The sequence below is a fragment of the Camponotus vicinus genome, unplaced genomic scaffold, assembly GCF_025532165.1.
Source record: "Camponotus vicinus isolate PSW18456_S1 unplaced genomic scaffold, iyCamVici1.0 SCAF_2, whole genome shotgun sequence".
Lineage (NCBI taxonomy): Eukaryota > Metazoa > Arthropoda > Insecta > Hymenoptera > Formicidae > Camponotus > Camponotus vicinus.
This window is the reverse complement of record NW_028141956.1, coordinates 21,778,246-21,799,924: the sequence shown is the minus strand read 5'-3', so window position 1 is coordinate 21,799,924 and position 21,679 is coordinate 21,778,246. Positions and strand designations below refer to the sequence as shown.

Genomic DNA, 21,679 nt, shown 5'->3' with positions numbered 1-21,679 from the left:
CCCACTCAACAATATAACAGTTACATAACATATCTGTTATGTAACAGTTATATTGTTGAGTGGAAAATTATAACTAACAGTTATATAACTGTTATTTGGTGTTTGCTGGGTATTAGAAATCATCATAATGAGTGCACAGAATGTACATAATTGTAATTTTACCTCAAACTCTTCCTTCAAACGACTTGAATCCCATATCCGAGAATCATGAACGCTGCCCCTCCATCTAGCAACAATATCTAGAATGCGACGCTGTGCATCACAGACCACTTGTACATTGATGGAATAAAAACCTTTCCGATTCACATATAACATAGCTTGTTCCTGGTTAGGACACTTGATGCGCACATGAGTGCAATCAATGCATCCTATCACTTGTGGGAAACGAGCTATGTTATAAAATTCCGTTTGTAAAGGTTTAATATCATCTGGAAAATGCACAAAACGTGGTAAATAAGCTGCGATGGCTCTGGATACTTTAGTCACAATCCTAGATACTGTCGGTTGTGACACTCCATGCAAATCTCCTGAAATAATATAATACAATAATACAATAATATACATACAAACAATATATATATAACATAATATACAAATTTATTACATGATATTACATGATCTTATACACAGTGAGAAATGACGTTCTGTCGAATTGACATCAAAATGACATCGAATTGATATAAATTACATCGATTCGACGTCAATTTGATTTTAATTATATTACAATAGATAAAACTTACCTAATTCCAATTGGTAGCATCCTTTCGCATAAAATCGTAAAGTAATTAGCACTCGTAATACCGGTGAAATGTCCTTCTCATGTCCTGCCTGAGAAGATAACCTCTCCTCTATCAAATCTATTACAAATCGCACTGCTTCTTTTGACAGTATATATCGATTTCGAAATGCAATATCATCAAACATTTCAAATGGATCTATTCTTTCTTGAACAACTCGCGGTCTTCTTTGTAATATTTCGTCAACATTTCGCACATCTCGTACCTCGTTCATTACGCGTACATATTCCATTTTTAGTTATCAGCGTACTTAAACATGCCCCTGATCACTTTTCTCGCGCACTGCTACAATATTGATATGTTAGCGCACTATCAGGGCTTATTAGTGGTTCTGAATAGGAATTTTGCCTTAAACATGCGTGATTATCAAATTTTTTTAACAGAGCGTTGCTATCATCGCGTTTTGAATACGCGCGCTAATAAGAGCGCTAATATTTCGACTTATCAGCGCGCTAACATAGTTGTAAGCGGGTTCTGAATACGGGCCTATGAATATACTGCAGGATATTTATAACATATACTACGAACTATAATAAGTAGGACATAGGAACATTTGTAGCATGTACTCAATATATCGTAGTACGTATATCGAATGTTTTCAGAATGTACGCAATATACTTTTGCGATATTCTCCGAACATTCTAAGTATCTACATGTGCTGTTAGGGTTGTATGTCATCATACAAAGAATTATAGTTTCACAAACTGGTTTATCTATCTTTTTGTTATTATTTTCAAAATTAAACATGATTACATAAAAAATGATTACATAAAATTAATCATCCGAATTATCGATCTTATCAAAACATGAGCCAGGATGATATTTATCATAAAAATATGAAAAACATAATGTAATACAACATCTAGCGCATTGGATGCTGTATTGTGCCGTATACGTGTGAGTAATCTTATTGAAACTTTATTTTTTTACCAGAAAACTGTTCACAGCATTCGATACGCTAGATGTTGTATTACATTATGTTTTTCATGTCTAACACTAACACGCAAATGCATCAAAGTAAGATATTATTTGCATCGACATGTATATTTTTCGAATTAATTATTTAAAAAATATATAAAATAAAATATTAATAATATGAGAGTTGCAACCATTTATGAAATATAGATATAATTATTTTAAATAAAAAGAAAAGGTTTTATTAAAAAACATTTTTAATAAATGTCTTTATAATAAATAAATAAATTTGACTCTATGTATTGGGCGCCCGAAGTCGTCTTAAAATCTTATCTGAATTATGTAAAATGTAGCGCGTGAAAGATGAGACGGGGCCGACGAGGGATGGAAGGAGACATGAGCTTTACGATATAAAATCACCGCTAGCTCGCCTCATGCCTACCGCCGCGTGGTCTGCCATCGTTGGTGAGACAAAAGCAGAACGATAGATTATCAGCTCTTGTCTAAGGGCTCCTGCACACAGGACGCGGCAACACTTGCCGTGCGGCGGAAGCCGACGCGATAGCCAATACAAAAGTTGGATTGAGTTCAACTTTGACGCGCGGTGGATGTTATGTATCTGCTGATTGGCTATCACGTCGACTTCCGCCGCGCGGCAAGCGTTGCCGCGTCCTGTGTGCAGGAGCCCTTACTCTCATGTTCATCTCATGCATAGACATAGTATGAATAGACGGAGCATGCCTATCTTTTCCTATAGAAGAATATGACGCCTGCGAATAATGAAAGCGAGAACGAGACAGAACAGGAAGTGTACGGCATTTTCTTTGTCGGCATTCTTTTTTTCTTTTTCTCTTTCATTATTCGCAGGCGTCAGCTTTAGTAACGTCATGCTCCGTCTATTCATACTATGTCTATGATCTCATGTGAATAGTTCGGACATGAACCATAGCTCGGACATGAACCATAGCTCGGACACGAACCGTTTATGATTATCGAGCGTAACGGACGTAGTTGACGTCCACTTTGTCAGGCGGCGCATTAGGACAATGTGCCCGTCGAGGACCAGAAATAAGTTAGCGCTGGAAGTGCATATTTTTTAATAAACTATAGTTCAAACGATTGCTCCTTAATTGCTCCGTCCGAATTTACAATTGCTCCCCTTCTAAAATTAATAGTTTTTTTAATATTTGTAAAAAACGTAAAATTGACCATTTTTACTGAAAAACATATTTCTAATGGTTTTCGACAATTATATCCGGTATAAAACGATTGCTCCCTAATTGCTCCCTATTGCTCCATCATTAGTTTAACGATTATTGCATTATCAGAGAGAAGAATGAGAGGTGTCATGGCCCGCTTTTAGGTGATCTCTGAAAGCGATACGCCCTCTGTGGACCTTAAAAACGTGCACCTAAACTACGAAGCCAAGGTGCACGAATGTTCTCAGAGGGTAACATATAAGGTGCACAATTCTGGTTCTATTCCGTGCTATGTGCACAAAATGTCGGTAGCACCAGTGCTGTATAGCAAGGTGCTTACGTATATCAAATAAATTTTAATATAAATGAGAAATGACGAATTTGCGATCCTCTCACTCTCTCTCTCTCTCCCCCCCCCCCTCTCTCTCTCTATATATATATATATATATATATATATATATATATATTTTTTTTTTTTATATATGAATTTGCAATGAGCAGCGACATATTTTTTCTTAACAACAATCATATGTTTTTTTTACACTATCTGATTCCTCTTATTATTCTATGCATAAAATTATTAAAGTAAAATAATCGAAAAATGAACATTTTATCAGATATTTTATAATTTATATAAAATTATGTCAACTTAAAGAATCAAATATCTCGTTAACTGTTCAATTTTTGACTATCCTATCTTTATAACTTTTTACACGGAATATTGCGAGGAATCGATTTATATAAAAAAATTAGGATGGTTCCATTAAAAAATATGAAGATAATCTTGAAATTTCTGAAACGCTTCCACTTACGAAAACAATATTACTAGCATATCATATGGTCCTTTTAATCGTACAATTTTCGTAATTACAATTTTTTCATATCTGTAAAAATAGCGCAGATATTTCAAGTAAGCAAAATTATATATATATGTGTGTGTGTGTGTGTGTGTGTGTGTGTGTGTGTGTGTGTGTGTGTGTGCGTGCGTGAGTGTGTGCGTGTGTGCGTGTGTAGCGTATACGGGAGTTATGTGAGCAAGCGAGAAGGTAATAAGAGAGAGCGAAATGGTAATAAGAGCGAACGAGATAGGAATAGCACGAGCAACGAAGACTTGGAAATCGAGTCTTTCTTACAGCCTGGCATACTATTTCTCTCTCGCTCACTCCTATTACTATCTCGCTCGCTTCTGTTATTGTTTCACTCGCTCTTACGTACTCATGTATTGTCATGCTCATCTCGTTATCAAGCCTGCCGCTGGCAAGCGGCCGATGACAAATTGTGACAAATAAATAAGTTAATCATTTTAAGATATATTTATAAGGGTATGCGAGTAATTTTAATGGAATAATGAAAATTTTGCGATTAAAATAACATCAAACACGGTATCAATCGGATAAATGTAGTTAAATATATATAATCAAAATTTTTATTATCAGACTAATTAAAAATTATCCGATTTACGTCATGTTTGATATCATTTTAATCGCAAAAATCTCAATAATTCATTAAAATTACTTTCATATCGATAAAATAAAAAATAAAAGTCAGTTTTTACTTTATAATCTTGTAAATTGCGAATGGATAGAGGAAGTGAAGAAGCCGATTGTAAGAGACTTCGGAATTCTTTGATGATAAGTCATCTCGCTCGCTCTCGACTCGCGGTTTCGCTGTCGCTCTCGCACTTGACAGGTCGTAAAGATAAGCGGACTCGGCTTCCTCGCGAATGTAAACATCTTATAAAATAAAAACTGAAACTCCTATTTTTTATTTTATCCATTTGAAAGTAATTTTAATGAATTATTGAGATTTTTGCGATTAAAATGATATCAAACACGACGTAAATCGGATAATTTTTAATTGGTCTGATAATAAAAATTTTGATTATATATTTAACTACGTTTATCCGATTGATACCGTGTTTGATGTTATTTTAATCGCAAAATTTTCATTATTCCATTAAAATTACTCCCATATCCTTATAAATATATCTTAAAATAATTAACTTATTTATTTGTCATAATTTGTCATCGGCCGCTTGCCAGCGGCAGATTTGATGACGAGATGAGCATGACAATACATGAGTACGTAAGAGCGAGTGAAACAATAACAGAAGCGAGCGAGATAGTAATAGGAGCGAGCGAGAGAGAAATAGTATGCCAGGCTGTAAGAAAGACTCGATTTCCAAGTCTCGTTGCTCGTGCTATTCCTATCTCGTTCGCTCTTATTGCCATTTCGCTCTCTCTTATTACCTTCTTGCTTGCTCACATAACTCCCGTATACGCTACACACGCACACACACACACACACACACACATAACTATATATATATATATACAGGGTGATTCTAAATAACTTTATGCTTTTGCAAAAACATAATCTTGACTGAATTCTAAGACAATTTTTCCTTTGGCAAAATTTCGTCCGAAGCTTAGTTTTTGAATTATTAAAGGAAGTAGTTAACGTATGATGGGTCGAATACAAGAGGCAGGCAAGGGTAGTAGTTAGCACTAGGAGAGTTCTAACCCTGGGATCTCAGGGGGGGTGAGGGGCGAGGGGATCTCAGCGGCGCGGGGGAATGACGTCACGCAGGATGGAGGGGGGATGACGTCACACGGGTTCTAACTCAGGTCCTATCAGGGATGACGTCACGCGGGACGGAGGGAATTTCGGTGGCGCGGGGGCTGCGGGGCGGGGACGCACGTATAAACAAAAATGGCGGTATTCCTATGAAGAAGATTTTGGGTCTCTCTCTATTCCTCCCTCTCTCGCTCTCTCTCTTTATCCCTTTATATTTCTATCCCTCTCTCTCTCTCCTTTTCTATCCCTCTATCCCTCTATCTATCTTTTTATCCCTTTTATCTCTCTTTCTCTCTGTATTATCGCAAGTATACAATATTAGTCATAAACTTATATTTTGAGATATTTCGGGGTCCGACGTTTTCGAGCAATCTGTGAATCATAGCGAGATAACAACACATTTTTGAGATATTATACAATATTACCAGTTAACAAACAATATAAATAGAAGTATTCTTTGAAGGATTGGGTGGATGGAAATGCGTGCGAAGAAATTACGTCATGATTTTGTTACAATTAAAAAAATATATATAATTTATTTAAATGTGTGTGTTTAATAAAAAGTATACAATATAAAAAATAATAATAATAATAATATATAAAATAGACCGTCGGGCTATGTTGGGGAAGCCGTTTCTGAAAACAGAAGAAAACATACGCATTTCATTAGTTTAAATTATTTTAATAATTTATTTTAAAATACTTTTGATATATAATAAATTAAGATACTTACAATGTTATCCATCATCTATTTTAATTTGTGCAAATAGGGCACATGTCGCAGGGCAATATTTGATTCAAACATTTTCTGCATCCTCTGCATGACATATTTTCCAAATGAACATAAGCTATGGTTCTATGTTCTCGAACAGGACTAGTTTTTTCAAACTGATGCGGATCTTCTAGAAAGCATTCGGTACAAAATTTTGATCCATTTTCCATGTAGTAATAGGAAATGCAACATATCTTTGTTGCTTCGTTGTATGTTATTATTTCAGGTATGCTTAAATCTCGCTGTTTCTTTTGTAACCGTTCATCAAGAATATCGACACTATTGTCACTATCATAATCACTGTCCTTCGCCAAGGGTTCTATATCAGATCCATCATCTTCCATCTCTCTCCTCTCTCTCTCCTCTCTCTCTATCTCCATCCTCTCCGCCACAACTGGATCCATCCAATAATCGTAATCATCATCCGTATCGTCGTCGATGATAATTACGTTTTCTTCAGCCACCGTATCATCGTCGATGATAATTACGTTTTCTTCAGCCATTGCACAAGACTACCGAAACACAGAAGAGCAACGAAAGAAATGATACTCTAGTGCAACAGACCACCGAAACACAGAAGAGAAACGAAAGAAATGATACTCTAGTGCAGCAGAGTCCTCTTCATTATATTTTTTTAACATACACAATATAAATAGAAGTATTCTTTGAAGGATTGGGCGGATGGAAATACGTAGATAACAACACATTTTTGAGATATTTCGGGGTCCGACGTTTTCGAGCAATCTGTGAATCATAGCGAGATAACAACACATTTTTGAGATATTTCGGGGTTCGACGTTTTCGAGCAATCTGTGAATCATAGCGAGATAACAACACATTTTCAACCCTAAGTTCAGTTACAAAAATTTTTTCTTTTGTGCCTCCAACAATCTCTGAAAGTTTGTTGATTGAATATAAGAAGGATCGAAGCGCGTCAGATCATAGTACGTGATTTGAAAGCGCATCGACACGTCGATATAGTCAAAAAGTATAGTGTTCTATCAGAAAGTGTGATTATATATATATATATATATATATATATATATGTTGTGTAATTATATATAAAATGGAAAACATCGAACAGACTGAACGCGACCTGGTGGAGCAATCCAGCCAAATTGCCACCTTGGGCGAATATTTTGCATAGCTACAACGATGCAACGAGTACATCGAGTCGCTGGAAGAGCAAAGTCGGATCAAACGACCACGATTATCGATCGGAAATCGACAATCGCTGATTGCTCGGATCGCGCGACTCGAAGGTGCAAAGACTCGATTGCAGAGACAGTTTATGCCCAGTGATGGTAATTACAGTGGTGACAATAACGCGGGTGCCGGATGTAGCGCGCATCAAAATGAACTTGTGTGGCGCGAGATTGATATCGCATTCGATAACCGTATTCTGACCGGTGCTGTGATTAACGCAAACCATATCGAATCTCGTCAATTTCTCGAGGATGCCAAAGACATCGTGCTCGAGCAAGTACAAGACGTTATAAGAAGACACAACAGTGTAAAAGTGAACACTATATTCAACGGTGAATTTGTGTCGGGTGATAAGCGTGCCAACAAAAGTACCAATACAAGAAACTGTGAACTCTTTCGCACATCCGATTTACACGAGTGGTACGAGCGCCGCGTTATTGAACCCACTCTAGCATTGCTGGAAGAATTTCAGGAACGCGATAGCGGGTGGGCATTGTCGCGAATACAGAATTTAACTGTAAATATAAATAAATATAATCCTATGCGCGCGGGATGTCACATTAAATTGCCGCGAGAAATTATGATGAAGAGAGCTGTAATTAATGTACAATCCAGAGACAATGCGTGTTTCGCGTGGGCAGTGGTCGCCGCTCTATATCCCGCAGAAAGGAAGGCGGAACGGGAATCTTCATATCCCCACTATACGACGGTGTTAAATGTACAAAATATTGAGTTTCCGATGACGTTGAACCAACTAAAAAAGTTTGAACATATAAGCAATATCTCCATCAACGTGTACAGCATCGAGAAAGAGAACAGCATTGTCCCGGTACGTCTTTCGGAGCAGAAACGAGATAAGCACGTCAACTTGTTGTACGTGGAAGACGGTAACAGCGTCGGACATTTCGCATGGATCAAAAATTTATCCCGGCTTGTGAGCTCGCAACTGAGCAAATACAACGGTCAAAGATATATCTGTGATCGGTATGTATAATTTGAATAATTTATGTAATTATAAAATATAATGCATTGCATAAATCTTTAATTTAAATATTCTTTTACAGATGCTTGCACTATTTCGGATCGGAGGACAAGTTGCAGTCACATACGGTAGACTGCGGAAAAATAAACGACTGCGCTATCCGATTGCCGAGCGATAAAGACAAGTGGCTCGAGTTCAACAACTACACGAGGAAAGAGCGGCTTCCATTTGTGATCTATGCCGACTTGGAATGCGTTTTGACCAAGATGGAGGAGGAGGAAGAAAAGAACGCGTACCAGCACCATCGGGTATTTAGTATAGCGTATTATATGCATTGTTCGTACGACGACTCATTATCCGCGTACCATTCTCGCCGCAGTATTGATTGTATCGCGTGGTTCGCCGAAGAACTTAAAAATTTAGCGTTACGTGTAAAGACTATTTTAATGACTACAAATGTCTCCATGGTAAATTTAACATCGGACGAGTGGGAAAAATTTCACAGCGCAACGCATTGTCATATATGCGAAAAACCTTTTACGCAAGAAGACGATACACGCGTACGCGATCATTGTCATTTGACCGGGCGATATAGGGGTCCCGCGCACTCAAATTGCAATCTAAATTACAAAGAATCATTATATATTCCGATAGTCTTTCATAATTTATCAGGTTACGAGGCGCATTTCATTATCGAGGATATAGCCACAGCGTTCGAAGGGGAAATCGAATTACTTCCGATAACCAAGGAAAAGTATATATCGTTTACAAAAACTGTTAAAGTTGCACAAGACAATTGGAAAAGGTATATAAAATTAAGTTTTATCGATTCGTATAAATTTCTTACGGCAAGTCTCGACAAATTGGCATCTTATCTAGGCAAAGACAAATTCAAAATTTTAAAATCGGAATTTCAAAATTTATCTGCAGAAAATTTCAGTTTATTAACACGGAAAGGCGTCTTTCCGTACGAATACGTCGACTCTGTGGACAGGTTGCAAGATACGTGTTTACCACCGCGCAAATCGTTTTACAGTTCTTTAACCGGTGAAACTATATCCGAGAGCGATTACGCGCACGCCGAGAACATCTGGATGCGATTCTCCATTCGAACGCTAGGCGAGTATAGCGATTTGTACCTGAAAATCGACGTCTTGTTATTAGTCGATATTTTTGAAAACTTTCGCGATAGTTGCATCAAAAGTTACGGACTCGACCCCGCGTATTATTATACTCTTCCCGGATACACGTGGGATGCCATGTTAAAGCATACAAAGATTACGTTCGAATTGCTTACCGACATCGACATGGTCATGTTTATCGAACGCGGTATACGCGGTGGTCTGACTCAGTGTTCTAACAGATACGCGCGCGCTAATAACAAGTACATGCAACAATCGTACGATCCATCGAAACCATCGTCGTACTTGATGTATTTCGATGTAAATAATTTGTACGGATGGGCAATGTGTCAACCGTTGCCCTATGCCGATTTTCGATGGGTCGACGACGTGTCGAATTTTAACGTAACATCGATCGCGTTAGATTCGCCTACGGGTTATATCCTCGAAGTCGATCTCGAGTACCCGCAACATCTTCACGATACGCACACTGACCTTCCGTTTTGTCCGACACGCGACAAGCCGCCCGGCAAGCGGCAAGACAAACTCCTCGCAACGCTATACGATAAGAAGCGTTACGTGATACACTACCGTAACCTACAGCAATGTACGCGACACGGCCTTCGCGTTACAAAAATACATCGCGTATTACAATTTACACAATCTCCGTAGCTTCGCAGTTATGTCGAATTAAATACACAGTTTAGAACACTCGCGAAAAATGATTTTGAAAAAAATTTATATAAACTGATGAATAACGCGGTATTTGGCAAGACGATGGAAAATGTGCGTAATCGTGTCGATGTAAAATTATTAACAAAGTGGGACGGACGATACGGAGCAGAAGCAATGATAGCAAAACCAAATTTTCATAGTAGAAGCGTCTTTTCGGAAAATTTGGTTGCCATAGAGTTACGCAAACTTGAAGTAAAATTTTATAAACCAATCTATGTCGGCATGTGCATACTAGACATTTCTAAAACGTGCTTGTACGAATTTCATCATGAGTACATGTCACCGCTATATCGTGATAAATGCCGGGTAATGTACACCGACACAGACAGTCTTATATACCACATTGAGTGCGAAGATGTCTATGAAAATATGAAACGTGATATCGCTAGTTTCGATACGAGCGATTATCCAATTGATAACGTGTACGGTATACCGCTCGTGAATAAAAAAGTACCGGGTTTAATGAAAGATGAAAATAACGGCGCGATAATGACCGAATTCGTCGGGCTTAGAGCAAAGATGTACGCGGTGAGAGTGGACGGGAAAAAGGATACAAAGAAGGTTAAAGGTGTCAAGAGTAACGTTGTCGCGAGAACGATAACGTTTGACGATTACACGCGATGTCTGAATGACGAAATAGAAATGACACGACAGCAATCTTGCATAAGATCGAAATTGCACAAAGTGTATACCATTCGCGAAACGAAAATTGCTCTGAGTCCGTACGACGACAAACGGTATATCGTACCTGATTCGACTGACACGTTACCATGGGGACATTATAGGATACCTTTGTAAATAAATGTATATTTTGTTTATTATTAATTGTATATATTTTGTACATAACCATGTATATATTTTTGTATTTTTATATTTCATATAGTTTTATGTAATACATATCTTACACATTTATATTTCATATGTTTTTTATGTATATTTTCATTTTTCAAATATTAAATGTAAAATGTGTGTGTGTGTGTGATACAATATACTACTAAAGGAAATATTAATAAAGATTTTTTGATATTTTTTTTATATTTCATATATTTTTATGTAATGCATATCTCATACATCTTATATTAAAAATACATGTACTATCGCAAGGAATATTGATAAGGATTATTATGTATATTTTCATTTTTCAAATGTTATATATATATATATATATATATATATATATATATATAACATTTGAATAAACAATATATGTTATACACATATGTTATAACAATATATGTTATACACATATATTTTTCCAGAAAATTAAAAATAAACTCTGTATGAATTAAATCACATTGTCTTTATGTATCCAAGAATTGTGCGAATTGTCAAATCCCAACCATTTCACGTAAACCTTGTCACCCCTCCTACGCAGTACTTTCTCCACGAGATACACGTCCGGATAATTCGCGCGATGCAACTCGTACTCGTAGAACGCTCCAGCGATAGATTTTTTGCGATAATCCTCCAGTAGATAGCTTACGGGATTAGTGTGCTGTACTTTTGCAATTTTAAACACTTCGGTTGTCCAATTTGGCGTGTAACCTTTCTCGAAAACTGTCTTGTACTTGCTAACGCGTACCGAGTCATCTACTTTGAATTTCGCCGGACCCGCGATATTTACATGGTTGTACACAGTAGCCAAGAGTCTTTCAGCGATCGCGGGAGTAACGTCGACGGGTCGCATACCGATCGTTCGATGCTTGCGCGCGTTGTAATCCGATACGAGTCGCGGCAACGCGCTGATCCACTTGTAAGATCCGTTCAGCGTAAACATCTTCCACATGTCGTTTTTCAGCGTGCGATTGAATGGCTCAACGATCGATGCCTTCAATACCGAATATGTAGAATAGTGATTGATGTCATGTTTCCGCATGAGCCGTTGCACATCAGCGTTATAAAATTCCTTCCCCATATCAGTCTGTAAGTTTTTCGGACATCTTTTGCTATCTCGAATTATCTCGGCGATAGCGTCAGCTGTCTCGCTTCCGCCTTTACTCTTGAGTGGTATGGCCCACGCGTGCTTGCTCAACGCATCGATGACTGTGAGTATGTAGTGGTAACCTCTGTTGAAACGAGAGTACGGACGCATCTCGACAATGTCAGCTTGCCACAGGTCATCGTATCCCCGCACTATGACGTGTCTTCGGGGAAAATTTTTTCTCGCCGGCGCGTGCAATTCGTTCACCAACTGCCGTTTCTCTAAACTATGCTGTTTCTTCGCTTCCTCGGTTATTCCCACGGTCTTACATACAGGTCTGGAAACTCAGGCCTTTTTTAGTGGTGGGGGAGGTCTCACTTAGTGTGTCCGTTTTTCGACTAGAAGTCGCAATACGAGCGAGAGAGACAGAGATAGACGGCAGTAGTCGTTCTCTCTCTAACATACGTCTAAATGCGACTTCTAGATCGCAGCGAACCTAGCAGGCAAACTGTGAACTCCCGAAAAACGGACACATTAAGTGAGACCTCCCCCACCACCGGAGTTTCCAGACCTGTATGTAAGACCGTGGTTATTCCCGATCGCCGATCCATCGTTGTTTCGATTCGTCGATCAAACGATGTGTGCCTCGAGTATCACCGTGCGTTTTATCATTCGTTGCTAGACGTTCCTGGCCCGTTCGATAGCCGTTCATAGCTGTTCGATAACCGTTCGATAGCCGATCGATAGCCGTTTATAGCTGTTCGATAGCCGTTCCCAATCCGTTCGATAAACCTTTGCAGATGTTTAATAATTGTACAATAGCCGCTCCTAAACCGTTCACTACAGCCGCTCATTACAGATTGATAGCCGTTTCTGAATTAGTGTTAATCGCACGCCGAAGCTCGTTTATCGCAGTCTGCAAAGCTCGCACGTCCCTCTCGAACGCAGTCAGCTTCTCGTCTGATTCTTTCTGCTGATTCTTCAACGTTTTAACGCATTGTTCCACGTACAGTTTGTTGACTGCATCGGTATCAGCCTCAGGATGCGCTACACGGCGAATCTTGCGCGACCTCGCGTCATAGTACGTAGCGACGCGACACAGAGTGTTTTGACGCAAGTAACTTGTCACCGATTTACCCCAATGATCGCTTGTTCTAATTGCTTCATTTCTCCGTTCGAATAATCCAAATTTGTTGATAGGCATTTTTTTCCTCGATGCGAGTGACGTCGATCGACTGATCAGTTTTGTCGAGACACCGTTTAATTTATAATAAGACCAACTTCGCGAAGTTCATCGATGATCGACAGGATCTCGTTGTCGTGAGCGTTGTGGCCAGCTCGGCGCGAAGCGTCGAGCAATCGTAGACGATCCATTAGCTCGTTGGGATCGTCCCAGTGCACGTAATCGATCTTATTGTCGGTTAGCGTCATCGCGCGAGGCATGAATACTCCCGTACTGCATTTTTTCTTTTTCGATTCGATCGACATCAACGGTGCAATTATGTGTTTATACTTGTATCCCCTGTTGCTCTTTAATTGACCTTGCGCATCATATTGACGTTTATGCGCACTCGTCGCCATTAATATGCTCTTATATTTTTGCATATCGTCCTCAGTGTATATGTCATCATCGGGAATTCTCTTGAAGATCAACTCGTATAATCCAGGTGTACCAATGTACCTCACTTTGTCTATGATTATAGAGTCATCTGCACCGATGTCGAATCGTTTGTTACCGAGCCACATTTCATTCTCGTCGAAATAGACACCGTACACGTGATCGATCTGGTTTTTTTTATCGCCACTAAGGAGAGCGCCCACTTTTGTGCCAGTGGCCCGAAGTGCTCTCGTAACATTTTTTGACCTTCCAACGTTTGTAACATGTTTCGAACAGATGGTGATTCGAGCGGGTTGCCCGTGGTTTCGAAAACATTTTCGATTGCGAGTGATTCGGGTATCGTGGATTGTACGATTCTCGTTATCGCGGACGGTGTGGAGGTTATCAGCGGTTCATCCGATGTATGCGGTGTCGATAAACGATTCGCCTTCAATCGTTGTCTCTTTTTCGGTGTCGTATCCTCCTCCTCCTCCTCTTTCTCTTCCTCCTTGTACCGCTTGATGGGTAACGTTTTAATTATAGCGTCAGCGTTACTCTCCGGCTCGTTTTTCACCGCGATTAAGCTAGAGTTGTCGACGATTTTTTGTAGTGTCTCGATAATAGGCCTAAAATGGGTCTTAACTGCGATATCGTCGTCGATCTTACCGGTCTTCAAAGCGCGATGTTTCTTGCGGATCGATTCGCTCGTTTTCTCAATCTCCCTCGCAATCTTTTCACGCTCGCGAATATTATCGTTTTCAGCCATGTCGACAGAGTGTGTCGGCAGCGATTAATCGTTTTGCGGTATCGCGAACACGTTAAATCCTTTTCTGTATCGCCCGTTCGTAAATGAGCTGTCCTTATCTATCACTAGGAATCCATACTTTTGTTGCCAACAAGTACGACATAATTCACTGAAATCCCCGTACGACATGTCGGTATTCACGTGATCGTTGTACACGTGTTTCAAGTTGGTATCGTCCTGTTTAAACAAGATCAGCAGGTTCGCGTTGTCGCGTATAAGATGTTTTGGTATTCTCGCGTACGTCTGACAGAGATAGAAGCAGTCGACGTTCGAGTGACGACCCATTGAGAAGTACTCTCTTATCGTATTTTGCTTGTCGCACGCCACGTCATCGAAGACGAAAATCGAGTTTGGACGTGCCTCGCTCGGTGGAATGACGTCACTGTTATTGGAGAACGTAAAATAACCGATTTCGTCAATCGGCGTCAACAAATTCTCCAGATATCGATATTTCAGCTGTTGCAGCGACTTCGAGTACACGTACACGTTCTCGAAACGTACACCATGCGGACTTTCCAGTAGACTTATCAGAACGTTGGTTTTACCACAATTCGAGGGGCCGCAAACGATCGCGCGTATAGTAGTCGGTAGCATCGTACCATGCCTGCGCATCTCGGCGTTGTCCTCCATTGATCGTAATCTGTCGTCGCAATTTGTCACGCATATCGTCAAAGGTTGTCGTACAAATCTCATTTTTTCAACACTGCTGATTGGATCGAACGCCTGCCTATTTATAGGTGCGCGAAATCACGAGTCGCTCAGTAGAGAAAAAATGTTCATCTTGCTAACAAATCCTTCCGATATTCGCGATTTGAGCGTCGAACAGCTACAATTTGTGTCGAAAGCAGTTCTATTGAGAATGTGCGGTGATTACGTCCACTACGTGTGGGACAAACTTCCGGAACACATAAAAGCGGATCCGGAGGTTCAGACGTATCGTCGCTGTTACGAACACTACAATCAGCCGTGTCAGGAAACGCACATCGACGGTCCGGCGCCGTTGATAAAGAATTGCGGCGAATGTCAACGAAAATAGGTAGAGGCCTATTAAATCACGCGATAAACGCACTTCCGATCGAATTCCATATTCCCGGCTATCAGTTTTGCGGACCAGGCACGCGGTTGCAAAAGCGATTAGTCAGAGGCGATCGAGGTGTCAACCCATTGGACGCGGCGTGTCGCGAACACGATATAGCATACTCTCGGAGCAACGATCTCACCGAGAGACACGCGGCGGATAGGATACTCGCTGAGAAAGCGCGGAATCGCATCGTTGCGAAAGATTCGACTCTCGGTGAGAGAGCCGCCGCCACAACTGTCTGGGCAGCGATGAAAGCCAAGACGAAGCTCGGTATGGGTCTGAAGACGAAGACGAAGAAAAAAACGGTGAAGAAACGGATACTTCCGGTAGCGAAATGCGGCGGTGTATTGCCGATTCTACCAATGTTGGGTGCGCTCGGATCCCTGATCGGTGGAGCGGCTGGTGTAGCGAAAGTGGTGAACGACGGAAAAGCCGCGCAACGTCAGTTGCAAGAGATGCTACGTCACAATCGCGCCATGGAAGGTCACGGATTATATCTCGCTCCTTACAAATACGGACGAGGAGCCTCAACAAGGAGAAAAAAAAAACGTCAAAGAGACGCTAAAAATGCCGCAGGGCGCAACTACCAACGTACAATTGCTACAACTGGCAAAACGTATGCGCATTCCATATTTTAGAGGTGTTTTCATGCGCGACTCTTTACCAATCGGTGGTATATATCGAAACGAAAGCGGCATCGTAAATTTGGATAGCGTCAAAGGACCAGGTACTCATTGGGTAGCGTATGCAAAGAGGGGGAATCGCGCTATATATTTCGACAGTTTCGGCCATCTTCGACCGCCGAATGAATTGGTGCGATATCTCGGACGAAACGTAACGAAGATACAGTACAATTACACACCTGTTCAAACTTACGATCAGAGCATCTGCGGACAATTGTGCTTGCAGTTTCTTCGAACGGTCGATGCATGTGAATTTAAAGACAGATATTGCGCTATTTAACTCAGTATTCGTTAAACAGTTTCGTCGACATGTCTATGACATTCACGTTGACTGGGAAGAGTAGCGTTCTCACGGCAAACTTCTTTCTCACCGTAGATTTGAGCGACGGCGAATACGAGCTCGGTCTAACGGATTTTGAGACTTATCACACGATACCGAATGTGAATTCCTCGAATAATAAATTTTACTTTGGCAAAGACGACAAAGAAATTACGATTCCCGAGGGATCGTATGAGTTGCAAAATATACATGAATTTTTGAAACATGCAATTTCACGGAAACATCGCGATGAGAAACACATTGACGGCGATGACTATGAAGATGATGATGAATATCCGATAGTGCTCCGCGCTAATTACAATACAATGAGGAGCGAGATCAAATGTGCCTACAGAATAAACTTTACCAAACCCGTCAACATTGGATCGCTGCTAGGATTCTCGAATCGTATTCTCGAGCCGCGAAAATGGTACGAATCAAACATGCCGATTAACATTCTCAACGTGAATATTATCCGTATAGAGTGTAACGTGACCGCGGGTGCGTACAACAACGGCATACTCGTTCATACGATACATGAATTTTCACCGAGGGTACCACCGGGATATAAGATATCGGAAACGCCTGCACAGATCATTTACCTGCCGATCATCGCGCGGAGCATTACGGATTTAACGTTACGCGTTGTCGACCAGAACGGACGATTGCTCGACTTTCGAGGAGAAGAGATCACCGTAAGATTGCATGTACGTATGCGACGTATGAGATGCTCGTATTGAACGGATCGAAAGACGTGAGAGATAACGCAATCTTTACGAGACCAGCAACACCACCACCAACAACAACAACAACAACAACGTCGACGTTTGCTAATATCAAATCATCCAAGAAAAAGAAACTCAGCGCATCGAACGTTGCGTTTTTACAATCTTTGGGATTTGCGGTGCGAAACAGCTGAACGATGACCGACATTCTCAACATCGGTGATGAACCGATCTTTGACAATCGTACGATCTTGACGATCGTATCGTCAAGATCGAGACTCACACGTATAACCCGTTCGCCAATACAACGTTCGGACACAGTGACGAGATAAGAATACCCATACAACAACAGGATCTGTATACGCTGCCGTACGAGAGTTTCCTATACATCGAGGGACAACTAACGGGGAAAAAAACAGCAACAGTTGAAGGAGAAAGTGATGTGGTACTGGGACATAATTGCGTCGCATTCATGTTCGATGAGATTCGATACGAACTCGATGGCGTTGAGATTGATCGCAATAGAAACGTAGGAATAACTACTACGCTCAAAAACTATGTAACGGTATCATCCGATAGAATTGTGATTATGGAAAACGCCGGCTGGGAGCCGCCGACCTATTTGCATGGACATTTCAATTTTTGCGTACCGCTCCACATGTTATTGGGATTTTGCGAGGATTATAAACGAGTGGTGATTAACGCTCGTCACGAATTGATCTTAATACGATCGCGCAACGATAATAATTGTCTGGTTGGAAGTTCAACGCTGGAGCCTGTGATGACCATATTCAAGATACAATGGCGAATGCCTCACGTGCTGTTGAGCGAGATCGAAAAACTGTCGATGCTGCGTGCTCTGGAAAGCGGACGATATCTCAGCATGGGTTTTCGCTCGTGGGATCTGTACGAGTATCCGTTATTGCAGCTTACAACCAAGCATTCGTGGGCCATTAAGACCGCGACTCAGCTGGAGAAACCACGCTACGTTGTCTTCGCCCTGCAAACAGGCCGGAAGAATGCCTTGTCTAAGAATGTATCTCAATTCGACGACTGCAAATTGATCAATGTGAAACTCTATCTGAACTCGGAATGTTATCCGTACGACGATATGAACCTGGATTTCGATAAAAGCAGATGGTCCATTCTGTACGACACGTACGCGCGCTTCTGCAAGAACTATTACGGATACGAGTATCTCGAGCCGAGTCTCTCCGTCTATACGTTTCAACAACTCGGTCCGTTCATGATTATCGATTGTTCTCAACAAAACGAATCGGTCAAGAGCGCAACGGTGGATGTGAGATTGGAATTCGAATGTAAGGAGAACGTGCCGGCGAATACCACTGCGTACTGTCTCATCATACACAATCGTGTGATCCAGTACAATCCGTTGACCAACGTTGACACAAGAGAGGGGAGGAGGAGGAGGAGGAGGATATAAATCAAAGTGCTGCGAGATGATTTTAGAGTTTGCCATTCCTCTCGACTGACGTATCGAAGAGAGAAAGAGAGAGAGAGAGAGAGATCTCGTCATGTCTATACCAACGTTTGTGGATCTGCAAGGATTTATTGTCGGGAGAAATTTTGTCGTGAAGGAAGCTGCGGTTCTGAGGAAGGGATATGTTCTCTCGCATTATTTTTTCGCAAGTCCTGTACCGTGGAGCGTGCTAACAAAATCTGAGCGATGTCAAGTCTCATGGGTGATTAGAAATCATCACGGATTACAATGGGAAGACGGAAACGTTCCGTATGGCTTGGCTCAGCGTGTAATTACAACAGCTATCGTTGGTACGATACACGAAGAAGAAAAAGAAGAATCGTCTGTCGTGTACGTTAAAGGACTCGAAAAGCGAAAATGGTTGACCGATATACTAGGCGATGTGGGAAACGGCTATATTATTGAAACTTTGGATGCTGACTATGAAGATATTGATTCTCTAAATAAATTAGATATTACCAATAGTATGCGATGTGGAAAACATGTTAAGAATTGTGCATTACAAAATGTATTTAAAATATTTAACTGGTGGTCGCAACGCCAGAAAGAATTGCAAGAAAATAAAATATGTAAATATTAATATGTTTTATCTCTTATTTCCCCTCCCTAAACCTTTCCATGCGTTTCTAAGAATTTTTTTGTCTGAGCGTTATCTCCCCTTCTCCTAAAACTCAAAACGTTAGAAGCATTGATCCCCCCCCACCACATTATACTTTTGGAAGATGAGCGTCACATATACTCGGTTATTTCTTATACGATCAGTGTCGCGTTAACACCGCTCTCGTGGTTCACTTTTCATAACTCCCAGAGAAATGTACTACGTCGAAAGAAGCAGCAGCGGCAGCGGCGTCGGAAGACGCGTGAATAATTACGTATCGAGTCGTGATAAAACTCGATCGTTTGAGAACAAATGTGACGAGTAAGTTTTTCGTTTAACTTCTTTCTATTTTTATATTTTTACAAATTGTATTATTACTATTATTTTAATTTTTCTGTAGCATTTCGTTGGAACGTCGTGCGGTTCGTATACTAGGTAGACGATACGCATTGACAGCTACGGGATTCAAATTCCTCGAAATTGGTATCAACGTGGGTACACCGAGTTACGTGGAGATTGCCATAGGAGATCATCGAGGAAAGGAACTGATATTGTCTCTCGAAACGTGGAAGGGACTCTACGAGCAACGTCGCAATATTCAAAATTTCCTTCGGAACGACTCTAAAGATGACTACAATTTCATAAGCGTTGGACCGCTAACAGTGAGAGTTCGTACGATTAACGACGTCAAACTCATAAGTCTCGAATCTTCAAACGTATGCTTGATGATGGTCGAATCGACGTTACATCGTATGTTCGATCTCGATCACTGCATAGATGTAACTTTTGATCGATTGGATAAAATTATCCAAACAGTTGATGTCAAGTTTACGCAATTCTCCAATATCGCGTCCACTGTAATAAATCCGAAAGAAATATCAAATGTAATACGCGCGAGTGCTGTATTCAACAAGCATCAACTCGTCGATTGCGAACTGGCAGCTTTAGTTTTTAGTCCATAGTACGTAAGAAAAATATATAAAACATAAATAAAGAGTTTTAAGTCAAAATCATGACGTAATTTCTTCGCACGCATTTCCATCCAAACACACACATTTAAATAAATTATATATATTTTTTTAATTGTAACAAAATCATGACGTAATTTCTTCGCACGCATTTCCATTCACCCAATCCTTCAAAGAATACTTCTATTTATATTGTTTGTTAACTGGTAATATTGTATAATATCTCAAAAATGTGTTGTTATCTCGCTATGATTCACAGATTGCTCGAAAACGTCGGACCCCGAAATATCTCAAAATATAAGTTTATGACTAATATTGTATACTTGCGATAATACAGAGAGAAAGAGAGATAAAAGGGATAAAAAGATAGATAGAGGGATAGAGGGATAGAGAGGGAGAGAGAGAGAGGGATAGAAATATAAAGGGATAAAGAGAGAGAGCGAGAGAGGGAGGAATAGAGAGAGACCCAAAATCTTCTTCATAGGAATACCGCCATTTTTGTTTATACGTGCGTCCCCCGCCCCGCAGCCCCCGCGCCACCGAAATTCCCTCCGTCCCGCGTGACGTCATCCCTGATAGGACCTGAGTTAGAACCCGTGTGACGTCATCCCCCCTCCATCCTGCGTGACGTCATTCCCCCGCGCCGCTGAGATCCCCTCGCCCCTCACCCCCCCTGAAATCCCAGGGTTAGAACTCTCCTAGTGCTAACTACTAAGGGTGGCGCGATTCACTGTCAGACGCGGGTGCTTACGCGGGGCGCCTGCTGCGATCAGCTGGTCGCTATACACATACAGACACACATGCGAACACACATTCTCTCTCTGTCTGTCTGTCTGTCTCTCTCTCTCTTTCTCTCTCATTCGCTCACTCACCTGTATTTTTTTTTTTTTTTTTTTACGAGAGAGGGGAAAATGCATTTTATGCATACCCACCGGTCGATCCAGTGAGTTATGTGGGACTCGAGTACCAAGTCGAATTACCAACTCGGTACTCCCTACCCACTAAAAACCCCTCTCTTTTCACGAATTTCCTTTGACAAACTGTCCCTCTGACTTCCCGAGATCTGTTTTCACACAACGTCAAAAAATAGTTATTATTACCTTGTTCGATGACTTTTGATGTATTGCTGTAATTGCTTGAAGGAGAAATGAATTTTCCGATAGATCGTACGTTCTCA

At 40.7% G+C, this 21,679-nt stretch overlaps 5 protein-coding genes across 5 annotated transcripts; all 5 read left to right on the top strand.

Annotated features, from left to right (window-relative positions):
* The first annotated feature begins 7,320 nt into the window (after positions 1–7,320).
* On the top strand, positions 7,321–10,241 carry LOC145966463 (uncharacterized). The gene is made up of 2 exons (XM_083090529.1): positions 7,321–8,450; positions 8,531–10,241. The coding sequence occupies exons 1-2, from the start codon at positions 7,552–7,554 to the stop codon at positions 10,239–10,241; spliced, it is 2,610 nt and encodes an 869-aa protein (XP_082946655.1). The 5' UTR covers positions 7,321–7,551.
* On the top strand, positions 10,236–11,102 carry LOC145966464 (uncharacterized). The gene has a single exon (XM_083090530.1). It carries the CDS (start codon positions 10,320–10,322, stop codon positions 11,100–11,102), a length of 783 nt encoding a protein of 260 aa, XP_082946656.1. The 5' UTR covers positions 10,236–10,319.
* Positions 11,103–15,496: 4,394 nt separating this feature from the next.
* LOC145967196 (uncharacterized) lies at positions 15,497–16,346 on the top strand. Its single transcript, XM_083091850.1, has one exon. It carries the CDS (start codon positions 15,648–15,650, stop codon positions 16,344–16,346), a length of 699 nt encoding a protein of 232 aa, XP_082947976.1. The 5' UTR covers positions 15,497–15,647.
* A 1,972-nt stretch (positions 16,347–18,318) lies between these two features.
* LOC145967195 (uncharacterized) lies at positions 18,319–18,879 on the top strand. Its single transcript, XM_083091849.1, has one exon. It carries the CDS (start codon positions 18,319–18,321, stop codon positions 18,877–18,879), a length of 561 nt encoding a protein of 186 aa, XP_082947975.1.
* Positions 18,880–19,678: 799 nt separating this feature from the next.
* Positions 19,679–20,496, top strand: LOC145967194 (uncharacterized). The gene is made up of 2 exons (XM_083091847.1): positions 19,679–19,855; positions 19,935–20,496. Exons 1-2 carry the CDS (start codon positions 19,749–19,751, stop codon positions 20,494–20,496), a joined length of 669 nt encoding a protein of 222 aa, XP_082947973.1. The 5' UTR covers positions 19,679–19,748.
* The last annotated feature ends 1,183 nt before the right edge of the window (positions 20,497–21,679 follow it).